Here is a 24,841-nt window from a genome sequence, read left to right on the forward strand (position 1 = left end):
TGTACAACACAGTGATTCAACATTTATATACATGATAATTCTAGGTACCAGCTATCACCATACCAAGTTGTTACAATATTTTGACTATATTCCTTATGCTATACATTACATCCCGTTTACTTATTTATTTTACAATTGGAAGTGCATATATATATATATATATATATATATATATATATATATATATTGTGTGTGTGTGTGTGTGAGGGCATCTCTCATACTTATTGATCAAATGGTTGTTGACAACAATAAAATTCTCTATAGGGGGGTCAATGCTCAATGCACAATCATTAATCCACCCCAAGCCTAATTTTCATCAGTCTCCAATCTTTTGAAGCTTAATGAACAAGTTCTTACATGGAGAACAAATTCTTACATAGTGAATAAGTTACATGGTGAACATTAAAGGGGCAGTCATCACAGAAGCTTTTGGTTTTGCTCATGCATTATGAACTATAAACAGTCAGTTCAAATATGAATATTCATTTGATTTTTATACTTGATTTATATGTGGATACCACATTTCTCTCTTTATTATTATTATTTTTAATAAAATGCTGAAGTGGTAGGTAGATACAAGATAAAGGTAGGAAACATAGTTTAGTGTTGTACGAGAGCAAATGTAGATGATCAGGTGTGTGCCTGTAGACTATGTGTTAATCCAAGCTAGACAGGGGCAATAAAACATCCACATATGCAGAAGATTTCTCTCAGAACGGGGGGGGGTTCTAAGCCTCACCTCTGTTGATCCCCATTTTCTCACCTGATGGCCCCCCTGCAACTGTGCCTGTCTTAGGTTGTTCCTCCCTTGAGGAATCTTACCCGTCTCTGGCTAACCAGTCATCTTCCGGGGCCATACAGGGAAATGTAAAGTTGATCAGTGAGAGAGAAGCCTTATTGTTTGAAAAGGTTAGCTTTTTACTTCTTTGCATATTTATGCCCTGTGGCTTCTATGGCCAGTATTTGTCTTGAGGTGTCTTTACCCCTTGGAAGAATTATGATACTTGGTAAATTTGATATATGGCACAAATTCTATTTAAGGGTTGTAATTAGGAAGGAAGAAGAAAAGCTATAGAAGTAGCAGGTGGAAGAAAACCTGGGGAGATTGATTATTTCTTTGACGCATGTATAGTTTTTAAACTACTAAGTAAATTGTGCACGCACATTAACATAATAGGAGTACAGTTACGTAACCAAAGCATACCTGTAATTACCAGCCATCTCCAGTGAAACCAAGAAAACCAGTTAGGCACCTTAGGCATTTGTGAAAACTTATCTATGATATGGTGGATAATGTCCAACTGAACTTGAACAGTCTGAGAGAATTCAGATAAATTAAAACATTGGGTTGTACTTTTCTAGGAATTTGTCCATTTTTTTCTAGGTTGTCCAATTTATTGGCATATAATTTTTCATGGAATTCTCTAATTCTTTGTATTTCTGTGATGTCAGTTGTAATTATTCCTTTTTCACTTAAAATTTTGTTTATTTGTGTCCTCTCTTTTTCTTGATGAGTCTGGATAGGGGTTTGTCTATTTTGTTGATCTTCTCAAAGAAGCAGCTCTTGGTTTCAACTGATTGTTTTTCTGTTGTTTTATTTTTCCCTATGTTATTTATTTCTGCTCTGATTCTTTACTATGTCCCTACTTCTACTCCCTTTGGGTTACATTTGTTCTTATTTTTCTAGTTTCCATAGTTGTGAGTTTAGACTGTTTATTTGGGATTGTTTTTTTTCTTGAGATAAGCCTGTATTGCTATGCACTTCCCTCTTACAACCACTTTTACAGTGTCTCACATATTTTGAATGTTGTATTTTATTTCCTTTTGTCTCCATATATTGCTTGATTTCTTCTTTGATTTGTTCATTGATCCACTTATTATCTAGAAGCATGTTGTTTAGCCTTATTTGTCTGTGGAGGTTTTTTCATATTCATGTTATTGATTTCATTTCATACTATTGTGATCTGAAAAGATGCTCGATACAATTTCAAGCTATTGAGCTTATTGAGGCTCTTTTTTGTGGTTTTTGTCTTTGGTTACTTTGTTTTGAAGTCTATTTTGTCTGATACAAGTACTGCTACCCCTGCTTTCTTCTCCCTATTATTTGCATGAAATATCTTTTTCCATCCCTTGACTTTTAGTCTGTGCATGTCTTTGGGTTTGAAGTGAGTCTCTTGTAAGCAGCATATATCTGGGTCTTGTTTATACATTCTGCCACTGTATCTTTTTATTAATACATTCAGTTCATTTACGTTTAAGGTAATTATTGATAGGTATGTACTTATTGCCATTTTATTAACTGTTTTACGGTTGCTTGTGTAGCTCCTCTCTGATCCTTTCTTCCTTTTATACTCTTATTATTTGGTGGTTTTATTTAGTGTTGTGATTGGATTTTTAAAAATTTCTTGTGTACTTATTATAGGCTTTAGATTGTGGTTTACCATAAGGTTCATGGATAGTTTCCTAAATATATAACAGTCTATATTAAGTTGATGATCACTGTGTTTCAAACAGAATCTACAAGTACTCTTTTTTATTCTTCTTTCTCCTTCATACTTTATGTATTAGATATCATCTGCATTTTTGTGTGTATTCCTTTACTGATTTTGTGTATAGTTGGTTTTACTACATTTGTTTTGTTTTGTTTAACTTCATACTGGCTGGGTAAGTAACTTGTCTACTACATTTACTGTGGGTTTATTTTCACTGGTGAAAAATATTTAGGCTTAACATTTCCACCTGCAGAAGTCCCTCAAACATATCCTGTAAGGCCAGTTTAGTGGTAGTGAATTCCTTCAGCTTTTACCTGGGACAGTTTTATTCTCTTCTTCAATCCTGAATGATAACTTTGCTGTATAGAGGATTCTTGGTTGAAGGTCTTTTTGTTTCAATACATTAAAAACTTCATGCCACTCCCTTCTGGTCTGTAAAGTTTCTGCTGAGAAGTCTGCTGATAGTCTGCTGGGATTTCCTTTATAAGAATTTTTTTTGCCTCTCTCTAGCTTCTTTCAATACACTCTCCATATCCTTAATCTTTGTCATTTTAATTTTTTTATGTCTTGGTGTTGTCTTCATATGGTTCCTTTTGTTAGGAGCTCTCTATGCTTTCAGGACCTGGCATCTATTTCCTTTCCCAGACTGGGGACGTTTTCAGCAATTTTTCCTTCATTGAGACTTTCTACTCCTTTGTCTCCCTCTTCTCCTTCTGAGACTCCTATTATGCAAATATCATTTCAGTTGGAGTTTTCATACAACTCTTTTACTGTCCTCTCATTTCTAAAGATTCCTTTTTTCTCTCTGTTCCTCGGCTTCATTGTTTTCCTGTTCTCTAATTTTCATCTCATTGGCTGTCTTCTCTACTTGAGGCAATCTATTATTCATACCCTCCATTGAATTTTCATGTTAGATATTGTATTTTTCAGCTCTGGTAGATCTTTTTCAACTCCTCTATCTCTTTGTTGAAGTCTTCCCTGAAATGATCAATACTTTTCCGCAGATCAATGAGCATATTTATGACTATTTCTTGGAATATTTACCAAGAAGATGGGTGGTCTCTGTTTCATTGAGCCTTCTTTCTGGTGTCTTATCCTATAGTTTTCTTGGGAACATATCCCTCTCTCTCCTCATTTTTTCAGGGTTTCTGTGTTTTCTTCCTTTGTATTGGATAGTTCCACTATTCTTCCTGATCTAGAGAATGATGGCTTTATGAAGAAGTCATCCTGTGGTGACCAGAAGCTTAATACTCTTTATACACCAGTGCCTGGTTCTCCTCTGTGCTAGAGACCCAGTTGTAGTGGGCTATGGGCAGGGCTGCCTTTGTCTGCCAACAGTGGTTTCTGTCACAGAGGCACTTTGTGAGCCAAGCAGTGGTGCTTCTGCTCAGACTGTGGGAAAGGCTGCCCTCTGCCTGCCTTGCAGCAATGGCAGCACTACTGGGCTGTATGTGTGGGTAGGGTGAGTTTTCAGGGGAGTGAAGCATAGGGCTAGACCACCAGCAGGTAGAAAGGAGCCTAGGAGCTGGTTCCTGCAGGCACTTCCCAAGCTGGGCTGAGAAAGGGCCAAGAAAGTTGGGAAATACTCCCTCCACCTGCTAGGCAGCAAAGTCTGTCTGCTGCAGGGCAATGCATGCCTGGCAGGCATGTAGGTTGGTGTGCTGGGAGTGCTGGGAGTGCTGGGAAGCCCCTTAGGGCTGAGCCACCATGAGGAAAATGGAGTGTTTGGAACTCCCATAAGAGCCCATCCAGTTGAGCTAAGAGAAGGCTCAAGAAGCATCATCCACCTGTCCTTTCTCCTGTGGAGAGAGCTCTGTCCAGCCCTCACCCCTCTGGCATGCTTTCCACTGCTGGTAAATTTTTCAATCTGTTGCCTCTGTGTTGTGTCTCAGAGGGACCAATGGAGCATGCCTGTCCTTCACAAGTGTCATCTCCCAAAGTGCTCCAACTCTCCCTGGTATCCAGCCCTATTAATCACCAAAGCCCACTGCAATATGGACTGTATTCCCAGAGCAGATTTTCAGGGCTGGGTGTGTAGAGATCCTGAGTGCTTATCCCCTCCCCACTCCATTTCTGTCCCTTCCACTTGTGGGCTGGGATGGGGGAAGGACTTGAGTCCCAGTCATTTGTGGCTCTGCTCCTCTACTCTTCTACGTGTGGTCTTTTCATCACCAAGTGTAGAAGGACTGTTCTTCAGTCTTCAGGTCATTTTCAGGGTTAGTTTTCTTTGCTGTAGGTGCTTCCTTGGTGTACATGTGGGGGAAGAGGTTTCCACCTTGCCTTCCTACTCTGCCATCTTTTTTCTCTCCCAGCTGTGACTACTTTTTATGCATTAATTTTTTATGTATTAATATTTTATATATAATGCTGTGTACTTCCTTTGCCTTTACATCAAAAGGTGTATAATCTAAAAAAATGGTGTATAATGTCTAGTTGACTCACTTATACTGATGCTCAGATTAATCAGAGGTTCAGGTGGTATTAGTCTGCCCCTTTTATCATAAAGTTCCCCCTCAATCTTTCAACCCATAGTTTTGTTAACCACGTTGATATTCATTATTTCATTCATGGTTGCAAAAAAGTTATTTTCCAATTCTGTCATTCTCATGCATCAATTATTTCATCATTCTGAGATGCACTTTCTATCATTGATTATATATCAGGATATGTGGATTCTTTCCTCTTGTTGTCAGGCAATCTAATCTGGGGCAATCTCCCTGTCACCAGATGAGACCTCAATCTGTGGGAGGGTTCTTGACTCTGATTGAGAAATAATTCACTAATAGGTTGAGCAGATACAAGAGTAGTTTAATAAAGCAAAGTACACACTAGAGTCGAGAGTGCAGGCATACTCCAGAGGTGAGCAGGACAGTGGGGATTAGTTGAGTGGTCTTATAGCTAGATTTTAAGTAGGGGTGGAATATTCATCAGATTAGGTAGGGTTTTCTCAGAATAGGTTTGGGATATCTGAGAAATAGGGTGACACCATCTTTTTGTCCTTAGAGCGTCTTCCTCAGAACTGTAATGGTGCCAAGTGGTGGGATTTTAGTATGCTAATGAGTGTATAATGTACTTTGATGTGAAGTCAGGGTCAACCTGTCCTCCATGTCGGAACCAGTCAGTTTTAGCAGGTCTGGTATCTGTACCCTCCCTCCCCACATCCTGAGAGAACAGTTTACATGGAATATTTAGATACAAATAAGCATCTAACTCAATGTAAACACCAGCCAAAGTTCCCAACTCCCTCCCTGCTCATGTCTGCTATCCAACTATTATAACACTTTTATTTATCAAATTTGACTTGGTGCCCTAGGACTCTCCAAATATAATCAGTAAAATTTACTTTTAAGTACAATTATGAACTCATGGATTTTTAAGTATTTCATGTTTTTCAGTCCACTACAGTTACTCTTTTTAGCCTCATACAATCTCATCTTAGTTCAGTGGGAACTCCTTCAGATTGAGTTTTGACTTAACCCCATGAATCTTTAATAGCTCCCCTGATTTCTGACACAGATGTCCCTACTATAAAATCCCATAGGTTTCCTGCTCCAGACCTGAAGTCAGCCATTTCTCAAGTATCCTTGGTTCCTTTCAGAGAGAAATGGTATGTAGATATCACAATCTGGGTGCTTGGTATACTGATTGCTACTGGGTTGTCATTGCATCTAGGCTTTCTAGGAAAGGCTTTTTTTTCTGTTTTTTGAGAAAAATATATCATGAGTTCATACTGTATGAACTAGGTAGAGGCCTATATCTGCTCAACTTCAATCCCTGCCACTCTTCTCCTCACCATGTATTCTAACAATATTGGACTCCTGCTCATCATACTGTCTCTCACAGCCCAGCTCTCTTCACATATTTTCCTTTCTGCCTCAAATGCCCTCCTCACATCCCTTGTCCCTCTCCTCCCAAGCTAAGGCCCCTGGCTAGGGGCTATGTATTGATTAAGTTTCCTTTCTCCACAGTTAGTCACTCCTTTCTCAAGGCTTTCATTACCTGTGCTCATTTATAATTGTTTCTTTACTCACCTGTCCTTCCTAGACAGTAGGCTTTTTGAGAGTGGGGATCCCCTTTGGTTCATCTTTTTGCCCCAAGTGCTTAGCATAGTCTGAGTAAGTGTTCCATAACTGTTTGCTAAGAAAGAAGAAAGTGTTAGAATAATGCATTGATGAATTCTTTTTTTCCTAGAGTTCCCTCACCAGTAGCTAAGCTTTTTCAAGGGTCAAAGGTGACTGGCCACACCCAGATCTTGCCTCTCAAAATAGCCTATTGTTTTCTATTCCTCTAAGCAATTTCCAAACAAGAGCCTAATACATTTCCAGGCTATCCGAGAAAGCATCATCAAGCAGCCTGCTCTTGACCCATCTAACTCCTTTGTAATTGGCACACATAAATAAGTATGGATGCTGATCTTCTCTCCATCTCACAGATATTGAGATATAACACCTAAAATCATACTGAACATAAAAGTATACATAACTTTATCTTACAAGCTGCTGTGTGGGAATTAGCACATGTCTTAGCATGTGGCAATCTGATGCTTAAGTGCTTGATGAACGAATGGAGTTCCTTTGATTTTTAAGGCCTTGTCCAAAGCCTGAAAGCCCAGCAGAAAAGAAATGTAATAAAAACAGGAAAGGAAGATGGCAGCTTGAGTAGAGCAGCGGAAATTTCCCCCGAAAACCATATATATTTTTGAAAACACAACAAATACAACTCTTACTAAAAGAAAGACCAGAATACACAGGACAACAGCCAGACTACATCCACACCTGTGAGAACTCAGTGCCTCACGAAGAGGGTAAGATACAAGCAGTGGTCCGGGGGGACCCAAGCACCCCACACCCCAGCTCCCGGAGGGAGGAGAGGAGTCAGAGCGGGGAGGGAGAGGGATCCCAGGACTGCTAACCATCTGCACCAGAGCACAGACACAGACTGCATGCGTGGGGTGCTGGAAACTAGGGGAACAGTACAGTAAGACCTGTGAGTGGGTCCCCACAGCCGGTGGCCCTGGGACAAAGAAAAGCAAGTGCTTTTTAAAAATCTTAAAGAGAAAGGAACCCCACAGCTGGATGGAAGCATCCTGGGACACTTAGCCTAGCAGCTGGGAATCCAGGGGAATTCCGGGTGCCCTAAACCCCTGGGAGGCACTGCAGCTTGGAGGCCCCTCACAGAGATAAACAGCCTCCCGGCCGTTTCCCCTCCAAAATGGCTCTGCCATATCAGAGCAGCAGCCTGAGGCAGGCCCCGCCCATAGCAACCATGGAGCTTAACTCCACAGAAACCGCGGAGCTTAACTCCACAGCAACTGCAGAGCTTAACTCCATAGCTGCCAGGCAAGAGTCAGAAGCCCCATCTGTGCACAGCTTCCTAGCACAAGCCACTAGAAGTCACTGTTCTCCCAGGAAAGGAAGGCGACAAAACAGCAAGAAGGGACGTTCTCCCAGACGTCATACATGCCAGTTCCGCAAACTATCTTTATCGCTATGAAAAGGCAAAAGAATTTGATACAGACTAAGATCACAGAGTCAACCCCTGAGAAGGAGATAGACATAACCAGTCTTCCTGAAAAAGAATTCAAAATAAAGGTCATAACCATGCTGACAGAGCTGCAGAGAAATATACAAGAGCTAAGGATGATGTCCAGAGGGAGATTATAGAAATGAAACAATCTCTGGAAGGATTTATTAGCAGAATGGATAAGATGCAAGAGGCCATTGATGGAATAGAAACCAGAGAACAGGAACGCATAGACGCTGACACAGAGAGAGATAAAAGGATCTCCAGGAATGAAACAATGTTAAGAGAACTGTGTGACCAATCCAAAAGGAACAATATCTGCATTAGGGGTACCAGAAGAAGAAGACAGAGAAAAAGGGATAGAAAGTGTCTTTGAAGAAATAATTGCCAAAAACTTCCCCAAACTGGGGGAGGAAATAATCGATTAGACCACGGAAGTACACAGAACTCCCAACAGAAGAGACCCAAGGAGGACAACACCAAGACACATAATAACTAAAATGGCAAAGATCAAGGACAAGGACAGAGTTTAAAATGCAGCTAGAGAGAGGAAAAGGTCACCTACAAAGGAAAACCCATCAGGCTATCATCAGACTTCTCAACAGAAACCTTACAGGCCAGAAGAGAATGGCGTGATATATTTAATGCAATGAAACAGAAGGGCCTTGAACCAAGAATACTGTATCCAGCACGATTATCATTTAAATATGAAGAAGGGATTAAACAATTCCCAGACCAGGAAAAGTTGAGGGAATTTGCCTCCTCTACAGGGTATTTTAGAGGGACTGTTCTAGATGGGAGCACTCCTAAGACTAAATAGATGTCACCAGAGAAAACAAAATCACAGCAAAGAAAGGAGACCAACCAAATACTAACTAAAGGCAAAAAATAAAACCAACTACCCACAAAAGCAGTTAAAGGAAACACAAAAGAGCACAGAATAAAACAACCAACATATAAAGAATGGAGGAGGAGGAATAAGAAGGGAGAGAAATAAAGAATCACCAGACAGGGTTTATAACAGTTCAATAAGTGAGTTAAATTAGACAGTAAGATTCTAAAGAAGCTAACCTTGAACGTTTGGTAACCAACCACGAATCTAAAGCCTGCAACGGCAATAAGTACATACCTTTCAATAGTCACCCTAAATGTAAATGGACTGAATGCACCAATCAAAAGATACAGAGTAACAGAATGGATAAAAAAGCAAGACCCATCTATATGCTGCTTATAAGAAACTCACCTCAAACCCAAAGACATGCATAGACTAAAAGTCAAGGGATGGAAAAAGATAGTTCATGCAAACTACAGGGAGAAAAAAGCAGGTGTTGCAGTACTAGTATCAGACAAAATAGACTTCAAAACAAAGAAAGTAACAAGAGATAAGGAAGGACATTACATAATGATAAAGGGCTCAGTCCAACAAGACAATATAACCATTATAAATAGATATGAACCCAATACAGGAGCACCAACATATGTGAAACAAATACAAACAGAATTAAAGGAGGAAATACAATGCAATGCATTTATTTTGGGAGACTTTAACACACCACTCACTCCAAAGGACAGATCCACCAGACAAAAAATAAGTAAGGACACAGAGGCACTGAACAACACACCAGAACAGTTGGACCTAATAGACATCTATAGAACTCTACATCCAAAAGCAACAGGATACACATTCTTCTCAAGTGCACATGGAACATTCTCCAGAATAGACCACATACTAGGCCACAAAAATAGCCTCAGTAAATTCCAAAAGATTGAAATACTACCAACCAACTTTTCAGACCACAAAGGTATAAAACCAGGCAAGGACACCACAAAAAAATAAAACTACAGAACAATATCCCCAGTGAATATACATGAAAAGATACTCAACAAATATTAGCAAACCGAATTCAAAAATACATCAAAAGGATCATACACCACGAAAAGTGGGATTCATCCCAGGGATGCAAGGATGGTACAACATTCAAAAATCCATCAACATCATCCACCACATCAACAAAAAGAAGGACAAAAACCACATGATCATCTCCATAGATGCTGAAAAAGCATTTGACAAAATTCAACATCCATTCATGATAAAAACTTTCAGCAAAATGGGTATAGAGAGCAAGTACCTCAACATAATAAAGGCCATATATGATAAACCCACAACTAACATCATACTGAACAGCGAGAAGCTGAAAGCTTTTCCTCTGAGATCGGGAACAAGACAGGGATCCCCACTCTCCCCACTGTTATTTAACATAGTACTGGAGGTCCTAGCCATGGCAATTAGACAAAACAAAGAAATACAAGGAATCCAGACTGGTAAAGAAGAAGTCAAACTGTCATTATTTGCAGATGACATGATATTGTACATAAAAAACCCTAGAGACTCCACTCCAGAACTACTAGAACTGATATCAGAATACAGCAAAGTTGCAGGATACAAAATTAACACACAGAAATCTGTGGCTTTCCTATACACTAACAATGAACCAATAGAAAGAGAAATCAGGAAAACAACACATTCATAATTGCATCAAAAAGAATAAAATACCTAGGAATAAACCTAACCAAAGAAGTGAAAGACCTATACCCTGAAAACTATAAGATACTCTTAAGAGAAATTAAAGAGGACACTAGCAAATGGAAACTCATCCCATGCTCTTGGCTAGGAAGAATTAATATAGTCAAAATGGCCATCCTGCCCAAAGTAATATACAGATTCAATGCAATCCCTATCAAATTACCAACAACATTCTTCAATGAACTGGAACAAATAGTTCAAAAATTCATATGGAAACACCAAAGACCCCAAATAGCCAAAGCAATCCTGAGAAAGAAGAATAAAGTTGGGGGGTATCTCACTCCCCAGCTTCAAGCTCTACTACAAAGCCATAGTAATCAAGACAATTTGGTACTGGCAATTAATATTTGATAAAGGAGCCATGGACATACAATGGGGAAATGACAGTCTCTTCAACAGATGCTGCTGGCAAAACTGGACAGCTACATGTAAGAGAATGAAACTGGATCATTGTCTAACCCCATAAACAAAAGTAAACTCCAAATGGATCAAAGACCTGAATGTAAGTCATGAAACCATAAAACTCTTAGAAAAAAATATAGGCAAAAATCTCTTGGACATAAACATTAGAGACTTCTTCATGAACATATCTCCCCGGGCAAGGAAAACAAAAGCAAAAATGAACAAGTGGGACTACCTCAAGCTAAAAATCTCCTGTACAGCAAAGGACACCATCAATAGAACGAAAAGGTACCCTACAGTATGGGAGAATAGATTCATTCATAAATGACAGATCCGATAAAGGCTTGACATCCAAAATACATAAAGAGCTCACACACCTCAACAAACAAAAAGCAAATAATCCAATTGAAAAATGGGCAGAGGAGCTGAATAGGCAGTTCTCCAAAGAAGAAATTCAGATGGCCAACAGACACATGAAAAGATGCTCCACATCGCTAGTTATCAGAGAAATGCAAATTAAAACCACAATGAGATATCACATCACACCAGTAAGGATGGCTACGATCCAAAAGACAAACAACAACAAATGTTGGCGAGGTTGTGGAGAAAGGGGAACCCTCCTACACAGCTGGTGGGAATGTAAATTAGTGGAACTATTGTGGAAAGCAGTATGGAGGTTCCTCAAAATGCTCAAAATAGACTTACCATTTGACCCAGGAATTCCACTTCTGGGAATTTACCCTAAGAATGCAGCAGCCCAGTTTGAAAAAGACAGATTCACCCCTATGTTTATCGCAGCACTATTTACAATAGCCAAGAAATGGAAGCAACCTAAGTGTCCATCAGTAGATGAATGGATAAAGAAGATGTGGTACATATACACAATGGAATATTATTCAGCCATAAGAGGAAAACAAATCCTACCATTTGCAACAACATGAATGGAGCTAGAGGGTATTATGCTCAGTGAAATAAGCCAAGTGGTGAAAGACAAATACCAAATGATTTCACTCATATGTGGAGTATAAGAACAAAGAAAAACTGAAGGAACAAAACAGCAGCAGAGTCACAGAACCCAAGAAGGGACTCACTCACAGTTACCAAAGGGAAAGGGACAGGGGAGGATGAGAGGGTAGGGAGGGATAAGGGCGGGGAAGAAGAAAGGGGGTATTATGATTAGCATGTATAATGTGGGGGGTGGGGGAAAGGGAGGGCTGTGCAACACAGAGAAGACAAGTAGTGATTCTACATCTTACTATGCTGATGGACAGGGACTGTAATGGAGTTTGTGGGGGGAACTTGGTGAAGGGGAGAGCCTAGTAAACATAATGTTCTTCATGTAATTGTAGATTAATGATAACAAAAATAATAATAATAATAAATTAATTAATAAATAAATAAAAACCAGGAAACGCAATAATGCCCCCGCACTCCCGTCGCTGTTACCAAGAGGAAATGAAAGGCCAAAGTATGCGGGGTGATCGATGGGCTGCGGCTCCTTTTACGCCGGAGTGGGCGGGACCCTGCTTTTAGCCCCGCCCACTGTTAAGGCGATCTGCGGCCAATGAGAGGGACGGACCGGATGGAGCGATGCGTATGACGTGACTCTTATCGCTTTCCGGCCAGCGCACTGCAGGTTGCTCACCAGGGTAGTAGATTCGGAGGTGAGTGTTGGGTGCGCTCAGCAGCTGCGGAAGGTGGGTCAGCGTTGCGGGATGCATGAACTCACTATTAAGTGGTTGGGAAAGCAGTCCCGCGTCAAGGTCTCCCTCAATGAGAAGGACATCCCGGCAGCTCCGCCTAGGCGTTTGCCGCGCGAGTAGCCAGACTGTGAGCTGTTGGGGAGAGGCAGCCCAGCGGAATGGCGAGTAATAAGGGACGCCAGTAAAGGCCATTGTTATTCGCGCTGTTGAGCCTTACAGATAAATCCATAAAGCTCTCCTGTGAGTAGGACCTATAGTTACTTCCATTTTGCTTTGGGGGAAACTGAGTTTTAGGTTAAAATTACAGTTTTATAAATGGTATTAAGATGTGAGGTTGGGCAGTTAAGAAAATAATGAAACGTGTAAGCATTTCTAACGTGGTGATTCCAGAAGGTCAACAAAAGCTGTTTCTGAACTTGGTGAGTTCTAGTGACAGAATTGGCGAGTCATAACCAACGGAATGTTCAACTTTGAAATTTGTTTTTCAGGTGACCAAAGTCACATAATGTCAATAGCTCGTTCATCCGTCCATGCCAAATGGATCGTGGGAAAGGTGATTGGGACAGCAATGCAAAAAACTGCCAAAGTCAGAGTGACCAGGCTTGTTCTGGATCCCTATTTATTAAAGGTGAGGAACATCCCTGTTTTTAGGTGTCATTAATAAATCACCAACATATTCTGGGTTCTGAGCTGAAAAAGACTTCTCTGTCAGTGAGGATGCACTGAATATGTGCTGCGAACCAGGCACAGTACTGGTCTGTGGGTATAATAAAACGAATTAGTCATGGTTCCTACTCCCATTCTAGGGACACATAGAGTTAATTACAGTTTAGTCTGGTAAGTGCTGTAGTTTTATATGCGAAGTACTGTGGCAGAAGAGAGCAGAACATCTCATGCGTTCAAATTGCCAACGGAGAGCATCCTTGACTAAGAGACATTTGAGCAGAATCTCAAAAAGGATTTATCTGAAGGACCAGATTGGGGCCGGGAAAGTCATTCTGGCCATGATAAGTAGTTCGTGAAAATTTTTTTAGCCATGAAAGGGTGTGACATAGTACAGGAATAGCAAGTGGTTGGGCAAGGTTGAGCCCAAAACTTGGCACTAAGTAGGCACCGTTGTTAAATGAATACAAGAACAATTGGAAATGAATTGAGAAAGACCTTTTATGTAGGATTTTTTACTTCATCCCATAAGCAAAGGCAAAACAGATGAGGAGACAGGGCTAGAGGTCAGGAAGTGGGTAAGAGGCTATTGCAAAAGCTTAGGATGGAAATGATAAGGACTTGAACAGTCTTGGAGCATTGGGGTAGAGTGGGAAACATGGAGAAAGAAAGAAGGGATGGAGTCCTGGATTTGTTAGATGTGCAGGGGAGGGAGAAGGGAAGTGCCAAGGATGTTTCTGCATTCAAGGTTGAGCACACAGGTAAGTAGAAATGCTGTTTGTTATTTAGGATCAAAAACCCAGGAGCAAGTTGAAGTGATGGCATGATCATTGGACCTAGAATCAGAAAGCCTTAGTGTGAATACTGATTCTGTTGTTTACTATCTGTGCACATTACTTAACCTACCTGAGTCTGTTTTTCTAATCTGTAAAATGGGAATACCTGCTGTGGCAGGGTTGTTAGGAGGAACAGATGATTCTAGTTATCATCTGTGGCTTGTTTGCAATACTTTGAGCCAGGCATGGAGCTAAGTGCTTTATATATGTTATGGCATTTAATTCTCTTGATAACTTTAGAGGTTTATTTTATGATAGAAAAAAACTGAGCTTGGAGTGGGTAAGTGACTTATCCCAAATCCCACAGCTAGTACTCAGAGTAGTATGTTACAGTTTGGAGAGAAGGCTTCACTGGGAAGGAAGACCTTAAATAGTGGTAGAGAAGGGTGATAATTTATACAGCAAGGGTACAGAAGATAACAAGCTGGAGAGCTCAGGGACAGGATCAGCTCTGAAAAAGTCATTGCTAATTTCCATAAATAAAGCGGGTGATTTTTGTATTGAAGGCCTCCTTTAAATGTATTATCTTTCTCCCCAAGTCACAGCTGGTTTTCTGTACATTATTTTTTCATATTCTATACTGCACTAGCAGATCACGGATAGGAACTACTGATTTGTTCCTCTTTCTCGCAACAGTATTTTAATAAGCGAAAAACCTACTTTGCTCACGATGCCCTTCAGCAGTGCACAGTTGGGGATATTGTGCTTCTCAAAGCTTTACCTGTCCCACGAACAAAGCATGTGAAACATGAATTAGCTGAGATCGTTTTCAAAGTTGGACAAGTCATAGATCCAGTGACCAGAAAACCCTGTGCAGGAGCTACCTATCTGGAGAGTCCAGTCAGTTTGGAAACCACCTACCTAACCAAAAATCTGAAAGAACATGATAGCTCTTCAACACAGTGAAGGACGATTGGAAGAAGGAACCAAAGGGAAAGAGTTATAGGTTTGCTTTATGAGAAAAAATTTTTTCCTGAGTCTCACCACAAACTGTCGAATATCTCTCCTGGTATTTATGAAATAGCTGAAAGTAAAGGAAATAAAGGCTTTGTTACAATTTTTCATAAAGATTTATGGTCATGTTTTGGATTTTTTTTTCAGTGAACGTACTTAACTGTTACACTAAGTGTGCTTAGTAGTCCACTGTTCTATTTTGTTAGTGCACTATTTAGAAGGTGTACTTTTTTTTTCATTCAAAGCATCTTGAATTTATCTTAGAATCTTTATTTTGGGAGAAGAAACCTTTTGATACCATGAACAGATAACACATCAAGTGAATATTTATTTTTGATGGTATACATTCAAAAATTTAAATCTTTACTCTGATTTAACTAATTCCAAATGAAAATAAGCAGCATGCTTGAGGTCAGACTTTATCAGATTAAAGTCTGTAGAGAATGTTGACAGGTAGAACAAAAAACTAAGAATTTGTGTCACTTTTATTCTGTATCCCAGGCTAGATTAAATAATGAGTTCTTGTTCGTTATGCTTCAGAAGATTGGAGACTGACGAAAATTAGGCTTGGGGTGGATTAATGATTGTGCATTGAGCATTGACTCCCCTATACAGAATTTTATTGTTGTTAACAACCATTTGATCAATAAATATGAGAGATGCCCTCTCAAAAAAAAAAAAAAAAGTACACACTTCCAATTGTAAAATAAATAAGTAACTGGGATGTAATGTATAGCATAAGGAATATAGTCAAAATATTGTAACAACTTGGTATGGTGATAGCTGGTAGCTAGAATTATCATGTATATAAATGTTGAATCACTGTGTTGTACACCTGAAACTAATGTAATACTGTGTGTCAACTACCCTTCAATAAAAAATAATTATCTACAAATAAATAAATAAATAAATAAATAAATAATGAGTTCTTAAAATCTGATATATTGAGGAAGTTGTAGAGCTTCTTACAGGTGTATTTGAGTTGGAGAGTTTCAGTTTTGTTGCTATTCATTAATAAACTGTGATAACTTAGAGACTTGGAGCATACATACTTAAACTAATACATTGTATTAGTACAGGGTTTCAACAATGACCACAGGTACTGTCCACCCTCTCAGGGCTCATACTCTAAAGGAAGAGGTATGCATAGGGGCCTTCATGGCAGGGAAGGACATTCATGGGGGGAAATTAGGGTAACTTCCCAGAGAGATGAGATAGGGCTAGAACTGAATTTTGAAGAAAGTCTTCAGGCTAGTACGTGAGAGATGTGGAAAGAGCATTCCAAGCAGAAGGAAGAGAGTGTAAAGTCCTCAAAGTATGAGAGAGGAGCATAACCAAGGGCTTCAGGAAGCTGGTCAGGATTGCTGGGCATTTCATGAGAGGGGAACTCAGAGTAATAGACAGGAAGTACACTGTAAATGGTGGTGGGTTATTTAACATTTTTAAAGAAAGTGATGTAGATTCATATTTAAATAAAAGTAATAGCATCTGTGTCGAGAATGGACTATAAGAGGAAAGATTAGAGGGAGGGAGACAATGACCTGTTCGAAGACTGATCCTAAGACTTACAAACTGAATTGGTCAGGAAAGATGAAAAGTGGTTGAATAGGTGATGTACCATATTAGAACTCAGGGCTTGATACAAGAGAGGGTGAACCAAAGGGAAGCATGGAAGAGTGTCTAGGTCCCTGGCAGGTGGAGCTATCTGATACCAATTATCCTGGAAGGGACAGGACACCAAGACATCTCTAAAAGCTTTAATATTTTAAATGTTTGCATGTACTCTATAATGTATCATTTTTACCTAACATTTTTCCTGAAAATACTGGTGTAAAAACTACACTCCAGGAAGATGCCCCATATTTATTCTTGTGGCATTAAATAAACCACACACCTGTAAAATAAAACTCCCTAGTAAAAAGCACTGAGTTTATGGAACTCCAGAGCAAATGATAGCAGAATTAAAAATGTAGAATGAGAGGCCTAATACTAAATAACATGAAAGCAAGGTCAGCAAAGAAATGTCTGTCAAGTTAATATTTTCAGGAAAGTAGATTTGAAAGCATTTTTCTCAAGTAGAGCTGAAAAGTTCTGAGAATGTGTGAGAAAGTCCCAAGGGCACATTGACACCAGGACATCCTTTCTGCCCTGTAGAGAGCTCATTTCAACCTCCCTTTTGGATCTACAGCCTCATTAAGCATCAGCCACATACCCTCTGACCTGTCCTTGTGCCGCTTGACCTGTTCTCCACTGGCCTTTAAGTGAAAAATGCATCTCCCTGGTCTGGGGCAAGTCCTTGTTGCCACTCATTGATCTACAGGGCCCATAGAAATGTCTGTGCTCCCTCTTGGCTCCTTGCCAGATTAACATGGTCAACTACTACTCTAGTCAGAAAACTCCTATACCTCTTGAACCCTAACGTTTCGTTCACCTTCAAAATTGCCAACTTCAGAGAGCCCCTAAGTATGCAAGCCCAGTTCCTGTGCCACCTGTCCTGCAAAGACGTGCCTGGGTAACAGACCTCCCAGCTACCCAGTTATAATTAAGGTAATTTTCCTGTTGGCCTCTGCAGATTCACAGTGGTCTTGAAATGCTTCCCTTGGTGGCTGAGGCTTCCATTCCTTCCTGTTTCACCCCATTCTCTGTCTAGCTCCCTTTCTGCCCTGTATTGCAGGACAGTTTTTTCATGCTTACTTTTGTGCTGCTTATCTTACTGCAGGGTACATTTTCTGCAGACAGTGCCATCCTAACCCACACCTTTTAAGTTGTTTGCTCACTGGAGATGTCCTCCGTCTAACATTGGTCAACTCCGCATCCCTTAGGGCTGCGCTATTTCGCCAGCTACTGGGGGCTTAGCCTCCACTTCACAGCCACCCCCCAGTTACAGGCTCTCTTGTCCGTGCTCCCTCTCGACACATTCCATCCATATCATTTCACATCCTGCCCGACTTGACTGGGACAGCTTGAGGGCAGGGATGGGACCAGCGAAATGAAAAGAAACAATGTAGTACCGAGACTACGAGAGAACTTGTTATGTTTCCGTCCAAAATGATTTCATTAAAGTGTTTTTGGTTTGTTTTTTTTTAAAGGAATATACTCACATGGTACAAAATTCAAAAGGTATTGGGGGACAAGCCCACCTCCCAGCTTTGCCCCCCAAGACCCTGCATTCCCCCAGCAAAAATATTACTCTTCTTGCGGCTCTTTCCAAGTGCATTCGAGCCTTGCCCATGTTCCTTTGGTACACCCTGTTCCGAGCACCGAGACCCTCTCGCAGGACATTACTGTCATGCCACTGACCCCTCTGGGGCTTCCCACTCCTTTCTCCAAGCTGCGGGGCCTGCCCGCGCCGGACGTACCGCGAGCCGGGCCGTGGCGGCCGCGCACCTGCTCCCCCTGGCGGCAGTGCCCCGCGCTGCAGTGGCCGCGCGCCCCACCCCGCGCCAGCCTGGCGGGCCCGGCCGGGGGAGGGGTCGCGGCGGCGTCAACGGCGTCAACGGCGGCCCCGGCGGTGGGGGCCCAGGCTCCGGAGCAAGATGGCGGCGCGAGTGCTGCGTTCCCGCGGAGCGGCCTGGGTCGGCGGCCTCCTGCGGCGGGCCGCCCCTTGCAGCCTCCTACCCAGGCTCCGGTAGGCAGCGCCGCCCTTTCCGGGAGTGGCCGGGGAGGGGCTGCCGCGGGGCGCAGGGCGCCTGGTCTCGGCGCGGGGCAGGGCCGCCGGGGTGGCGGGGTCCGAGGCCGCGGTCGGCGGGGACGGTGCGGACCGGGGCACGGCGGGGTCGGAGCGCCTTCCCAGCCAGCGAGGCTCAAGGTCACGGCGGTGTCGGCGCCCTAGGCCACGTCCGCTCGCCATGCCGCGGCTCTTGGGAGACCTTGACCCGGCGCGAGTTGGGGTCGTGGCCGCCGGCAGGCATGCGGCTAAAGCCGCAAGCCGTGGACTTGGCCCGCCGGGTCCCGACTGCGTCCTGGGAAAGCTATTCGCCCGCGCAGGACCTAGGCGTCTGCATCTGCAAATGGCAGAGGAGATACCGGATCTCTCTTAGGTTGTGAGAAAGAAGAAAATAACGCCTCGACCGCAATGAGCCCTCGTTAAGGGCAGGGGGACAAGTGAGGAGGTCGGCACTAGGAATAGTATTTGGCATTCAAAAGTAGGTAATGGATCAAACGGTGCCTACGCTTATCATCATTAAATAGGCATTGGGTTCGTTTTTAAACTTTTTTTCTAACCTCATTGGACTTAATGTTAGGTTTTTTGACTCCATCATCTTGACATATTCATGTACCATTTTCAACACACAAAAACCAAAGTTTACTACCACAAGTAGATTTGCTTTTTCAGTTTCTTTACATTGGGTACTTTAAATGTTGTCTTGTTTGTTTTTACTTAACGAGCCTCTAGAAAATAACACTTGGCACTTAAAAACGAAAGTGCAAAGGAACTACCGTTAGTAACAGTCTCTTACTCTGGGCCAGGGAGACTTATATAATATGGCTTATTTACTTAATCCTAGTAGCAATCTTAAGTAAGTAATAAGATTTGCATTTTAGAGATGAGATGGAACCTCAAAGGACATTAGACACAGCTAGGGAAAGACATTTAAGCCCAAGTTTGTCAGATTTCAAGCTCAGCGCCCTTCCTAGGACTGATGCTCAACTTGTATTTCCAAATCCAGTGTTTATGTTTCCAAGTTAATTAAAAATCAACTTCCTTTTGTTTTTATTCTGTTATTGAGCATCTACTGTCTGTCTTACTTTTTTTCACACAGGTGATATGAACCCATGAAAGTCATTTTCTTTACAAAAAAGACAGCTAAGACTGAAGGTGTTCACCCAACATGTTCACTAAAGTGCCTAAAGTCAAGAAGCTAATAAACTGGAGATTTTCACCTGGGTCTCCCCACTTCCTCCTGAGGCACGTGCTCTTGACACTAGAGTCTTTATTTCCACCCAACCTGTTGGCTCTTGGCTCTCTCAGGTCCCTTGTACCTTCCTAGGCTCTAGTCTGCCTTAACTGTAGGTGTCCTTTAGAATATTCAGTATCAAATGTTGAATGTATATGATGTCTTTGAAGCCCTGTGAAACATAGCAGGAAGTTATGGCAGGGACAAAAACCCATATAGACTTACAGGTTGAGGTAGGTGCTGTCAGAGAATATCAGGGAACCTACCACATGAGATAATGGAAGGCTTTTCTGAAAAGGTGATGTTAAGCTGAGACCTGAAGAATCAGTGGGCATGAAAGCCCTGAATGGGAAGAAGTCAGGCATACTGGGAAACCCCAGAAAAATCTAGGAGGCTGGAGCACAAGAGTGAAGGGAAGACTGCCTAGAAGACAGGTAGCAAGGAGTGAGAGCCAGATATTTCCAGGCCTAGCAAGTCATCTTTAGAGAGCTTGGATTTTATTTCTAAGAGCTATGGAAGACACTTAAAAGTAAAAAGTCTAGTGTGACATGATCTGATCTGACTTTGGAAGGGAGACAGAATCAAGGGTAATGGGCAACTGGATGCTGGAGACAATTACTGAGAGGCATTCCATAGGCATATGAATGTACACCATATGCCTGGAGGTGTTGGGAACATCAGTGAATAAGGTCCTTGCCATCCTGGAGTTTACTGCTAATTCAGAAAAGGAGGAACAGTTATGGGAAGTGAATAGGTGGAGAGAACGGATCCAGAGCAATTTTAACCAGAAAAAGTTTGAGATGGCTATGAGCTATTCAGATAGAAAGGCCAAGTAGGTAGTTGGCCCACTTGACCTCAGTGGAAATGTCTGGACTGTAACATCTGGGAGTTGTCAGTATATAGGAATGCTACATGTTGATAGGTACTTGGGTTTCATTATACTGTTTTGTGTTTGATTTAAATTTTTCATAATAAACCATTTTTTTAAACCATAGGAGTGATTGAGATTGCTTGAGTAAAGAGTGTGGATAGAGAAGGCGCTGCGAAACAGTTCCTGGGATATGTTAACATTTACAGGCTAAATACAGGAAGGAGAGACAGCAAGGGAGGCTGGGAAGGAGCAGCCAGTGAGGTCACTGTTATGTGACTGTGCCCAGGGAGAGGTATTTCAAGGAGGGAGTGGTTAACTATGCGAGATGCTGCCAGAAGGTGGCTGACCTTGCAATAAATGTTTCAGAGGTGAAGGAGGAAGTCTTCCCAGGAAACATTTGCCAGCATCTCTTACTTGCTCAGCTCAGTTCCAGGTCTAGAGTTACAGCTGATAGTGGACATGGCTTTAGTGTCTTGCAGGTTCTTGAGACTCAGCTTATGTATTCAGAATTTAACTCATCTTCTTTTCACAAAGCCTGCTTGCCTCTCCTGGGTTCTCTGGTCATGAAGGCACGCAGCCCACACCCACCTGCTGCTCCCTCCCATCTAGTCAGTTACCAAATCTGTCAGTTCTGCCTCCAGCTGGTCTCAATTCTACCTTCTCTATCACTACTCCCCTAGTTCAACTCTTAGCAGCAATCATCTGGCCTCCTACAAGGAGGGTGGACTTGAACCTTTTGGTGAGGGGAACGACTTAAGAATTCTAACAGAACATTTTCTTATTAGAAAAGTATCAATGATATGAACTTTGGATTCTAACCTCTCTTCCCTCCAACCCTGTCCCACCCCACCCCTGCCAAGAAAGCTGTAGATGACATTTTGGGAACAATCGGGGACATATAAAATGGAGTGGATATTAGCATTATTATTTTCCTTAGATGTGAAAATAGTATCATGGTTTTGTCTTAGGAGATGCGTGCTGAAGTATTTAGGGATGAAGACTCATAATGTCTATACTCTACTTAAAAATGGTTTGGTAAAAAAGCAAAAATATATTTACAGAAAGATGAAAAATGACAAAACATTCATCATTTTTTCACTGATGCAGGACATAGAGGTCTTCATTATTCTTCCATCTTTTCTGTGTTTGAACTTTTTCATACTGAAATGTTAGAGAACAGCTTTCTATAGCAATGTGGAAGACAGATTTATTGGGGTCAGCAGTTGGGTGGGGTCAGCAGTTGGGAGGGGAGTTGGGTGGTTAACTACTCTAATGGAAGACACTTCTTTAGATCTGGCCCTTTGGTCTCCTCTGTTCCCATCCCTCCACCATATTTGCACACTCCTGACTTTGGCAGGCATAGTTCAGCTTCTTAGAATGTCCTTCCTCTCATGGGCATCTGCCTGACATATGCCTGTCATCTTGTAAGTCTTCAGCTCACCAAGTGCTTCTGCAGAGACCTGCTCCACGTCTCCCCAGGCCAACTTAGACTCCACTTCCTCTATTCCCACCCCTACCTTACATCTCCGTCAAGAAGCTCATCTCACACTGGGCTGTGATCATGTTTTTGTCCATCGGCTCCCACCAGCAAACAGCTCTGAAGTCAGGGCCGTGATTATTCATCTTTGTATCCTCAGCTGGCCCAGTACCCAGCACATGCAGTGCAGTCAGTAGATGCTTGATGACCAGGTGATGAAGCCCATTACACTACTGCTGCCTAATCCTGGGGTCTCAGTGTTCAATGCATTTACCGTCCGTGATTTGCTCCAGCTAAACTACAGTACCATCTTCCACACCTAATCAGGAACTGTGTCTTTTCATATCAGGATTATCTTTTAAAAGAATTCCTTCCCCGAACAAAATGACAGCAGACTCAGAGACTCCAAGAATGATTTAATGGTTACCAAAGGGGAGGGGTGTGGGAGGGTGAGTGGGATAGGAAGGAGAAGGGGATTGAGGGGTCTTATGTTTAGTACACATGGTGTGGGGGATCACAGGGAGGGAGTGTAGCACAGAGAAGGCACATAGTGAATCTGTGGCATCTTGCTGCACTGATGGACAGTGACTGCATTGGGGTATGGGTGGGGACTTGATAATATGGGTAAATGTAGTAACCACATTGTTTTTTCATGTGAAACCTTCATAAGAATGTATTATCAATCATACCTCAATAAAAATTAAAAATAAAAAAGAATTCCTTCCCATTCATTCCCACTGCCATCATTCTAACCCAGGACCATCCTTTGGTCCATCCAGTGACTATTGAATGCCTCCTGTGTGCCTGGTACTGCTAGGCATAACAGCCAGCAGGAGCCCAAGAACCATGCTCCCTGCCTTTATTGCTGCAGATCATCCCCCACACCACTGCCAGGCTGCTTTTTACACCTAGATTTTTTTCAGAAACTTGCTAGCATTGCACTATGTACAGGATAAAGTCCAACTGATGTGCACGGTGCACAAGAGCCTAATCACCCTGTCTCCCTTGCCCTATTATCTTTCTTGCCATCCTCCCACCCTGTCCTCCTACCTTAGTAAAGTCGTTGCTGTTCCAGAAATATGCCATACAGTTTCATGATTCCATGCCCCTGGACATGTTCCCTTTGACTGGAATAATCACCTGCCTTGTCTTGCTTGTCCTCCAAGACAGGGCCGGAATGTCTCCTCTGGAGTCCTCCCTTACCATAGGCCAAGCCTGTGTGTGTGTGTGTGTGTGTGCGTGTGTGTGCGTGTGTGTGTGTGTGTGTGTGTGTGTGTGTGTGTGTGTGTCCTCTGGAGTCCTCCCTTACCATAGGCCAAGCCAGTGTGTGTGTGTGTGTGTGTGTGTGTGTGTGTGTGTGTGTCTCCTCTGGAGTGCTCCCTTACCATAGGCCAAGCCAGTGTGTGTGTGTGTGTCTGGAATTATCACCTGCCTTGTCCATCTGTGTGTGTGTGTGTGTGTCTGGAATTATCACCTGCCTTGTCCATGTGTGTGTGTGTGTGTGTGTGTGTGTGTGTGTGTGTGTGTGTGTGTGTGTCTGGAATTATCACCTGCCTTGTCCATCTGTGTGTGTGTGTGTGTGTCTGGAATTATCACCTGCCTTGTCCATCTGTGTGTGTGTGTGTGTGTGTGTGTGTGTGTGTGTGTGTGTGTGTGTGTGTGTGTGTGTCTGGAATTATCACCTGCCTTGTCCATCTGTGTGTGTGTGTGTGTGTGTGTGTGTGTGTGTGTGTGTGTGTGTGTCTGGAATTATCACCTGCCTTGTCCATCTGTGTGTGTGTGTGTGTGTGTGTGTGTGTGTGTGTGTGTGTGTGTGTGTGTGTGTGTCTGGAATTATCACCTGCCTTGTCCATCTGTGTGTGTGTGTGTGTGTGTGTGTGTGTGTGTGTGTGTGTGTGTGTGTGTGTGTCTGGAATTATCACCTGCCTTGTCCATCTGTGTGTGTGTGTGTGTGTGTGTGTGTGTGTGTGTGTGTGTGTGTGTGTGTCTGGAATTATCACCTGCCTTGTCCATCTGTGTGTGTGTGTGTGGTGTGTGTGAGTCTGCAGTATCCATGACCACTGTGGCTGTTTGCTAATAGCCTTCTCTCATGAGACTGAATGAGCTAGGTATCTGGTTCATCTTTACATCCACACTGCGTGGCACATAGTGCTTATTCTATTTAATGTCTTGTGTTTTGTAGAATGTACTGTCCCCTATCCACCCTCTAAAGTGCCATACAACATATATATGATGTTACCGAGATAACTGATGGTGATGTTTGTGACTCTCAATAAAGAACCCCACTCATTCTTACCATCCTGGCAGCTGTTAGCATAGCTGCTTCTCCCCCGTTCCATGGTGCAGCTTGGACAGCTACATGCACTGAACATATTAGACAGCTTTGGTAACCTGACAGTCAGATTCCAGAGTTGGACAACCAACTGAGGGTAATGCTG

At 42.2% G+C, this 24,841-nt stretch overlaps 2 protein-coding genes across 5 annotated transcripts in view; both read left to right on the forward strand.

Moving 5' to 3' along the window:
• The first annotated feature begins 12,584 nt into the window (after positions 1–12,584).
• Positions 12,585–15,271, forward strand: MRPS17 (mitochondrial ribosomal protein S17). 3 transcript variants are annotated; one of them, XM_036907954.2, is made up of 3 exons: positions 12,585–12,698; positions 13,193–13,332; positions 14,840–15,271. In XM_036907954.2, exons 2-3 carry the CDS (start codon positions 13,210–13,212, stop codon positions 15,107–15,109), a joined length of 393 nt encoding a protein of 130 aa, XP_036763849.1. In that variant the 5' UTR covers positions 12,585–12,698; positions 13,193–13,209; the 3' UTR covers positions 15,110–15,271. The 3 variants fall into 3 exon arrangements, with proteins under 3 accessions (XP_036763849.1, XP_057343174.1, XP_036763850.1); XM_057487191.1 differs by having other exon boundaries at positions 12,638–12,665; XM_036907955.2 differs by lacking the exon at positions 12,585–12,698 and adding an exon at positions 12,743–12,944.
• Positions 15,272–18,627: 3,356 nt separating this feature from the next.
• NIPSNAP2 (nipsnap homolog 2) overlaps positions 18,628–24,841 on the forward strand; it is a 33,698-nt gene continuing 27,484 nt past the window's right edge. For both annotated transcript variants that reach the window (XM_036907953.2, XM_057487189.1), the window contains exon 1: positions 18,628–18,785. In XM_036907953.2, the coding sequence (XP_036763848.1) occupies positions 18,694–18,785 (92 nt within the window). In that variant the 5' untranslated portion in view covers positions 18,628–18,693. The remainder of the gene's footprint in view (positions 18,786–24,841) is intronic.

This window comes from Manis pentadactyla, chromosome 10 (assembly GCF_030020395.1).
Source record: "Manis pentadactyla isolate mManPen7 chromosome 10, mManPen7.hap1, whole genome shotgun sequence".
In the NCBI taxonomy this organism is placed as follows: domain Eukaryota; kingdom Metazoa; phylum Chordata; class Mammalia; order Pholidota; family Manidae; genus Manis; species Manis pentadactyla.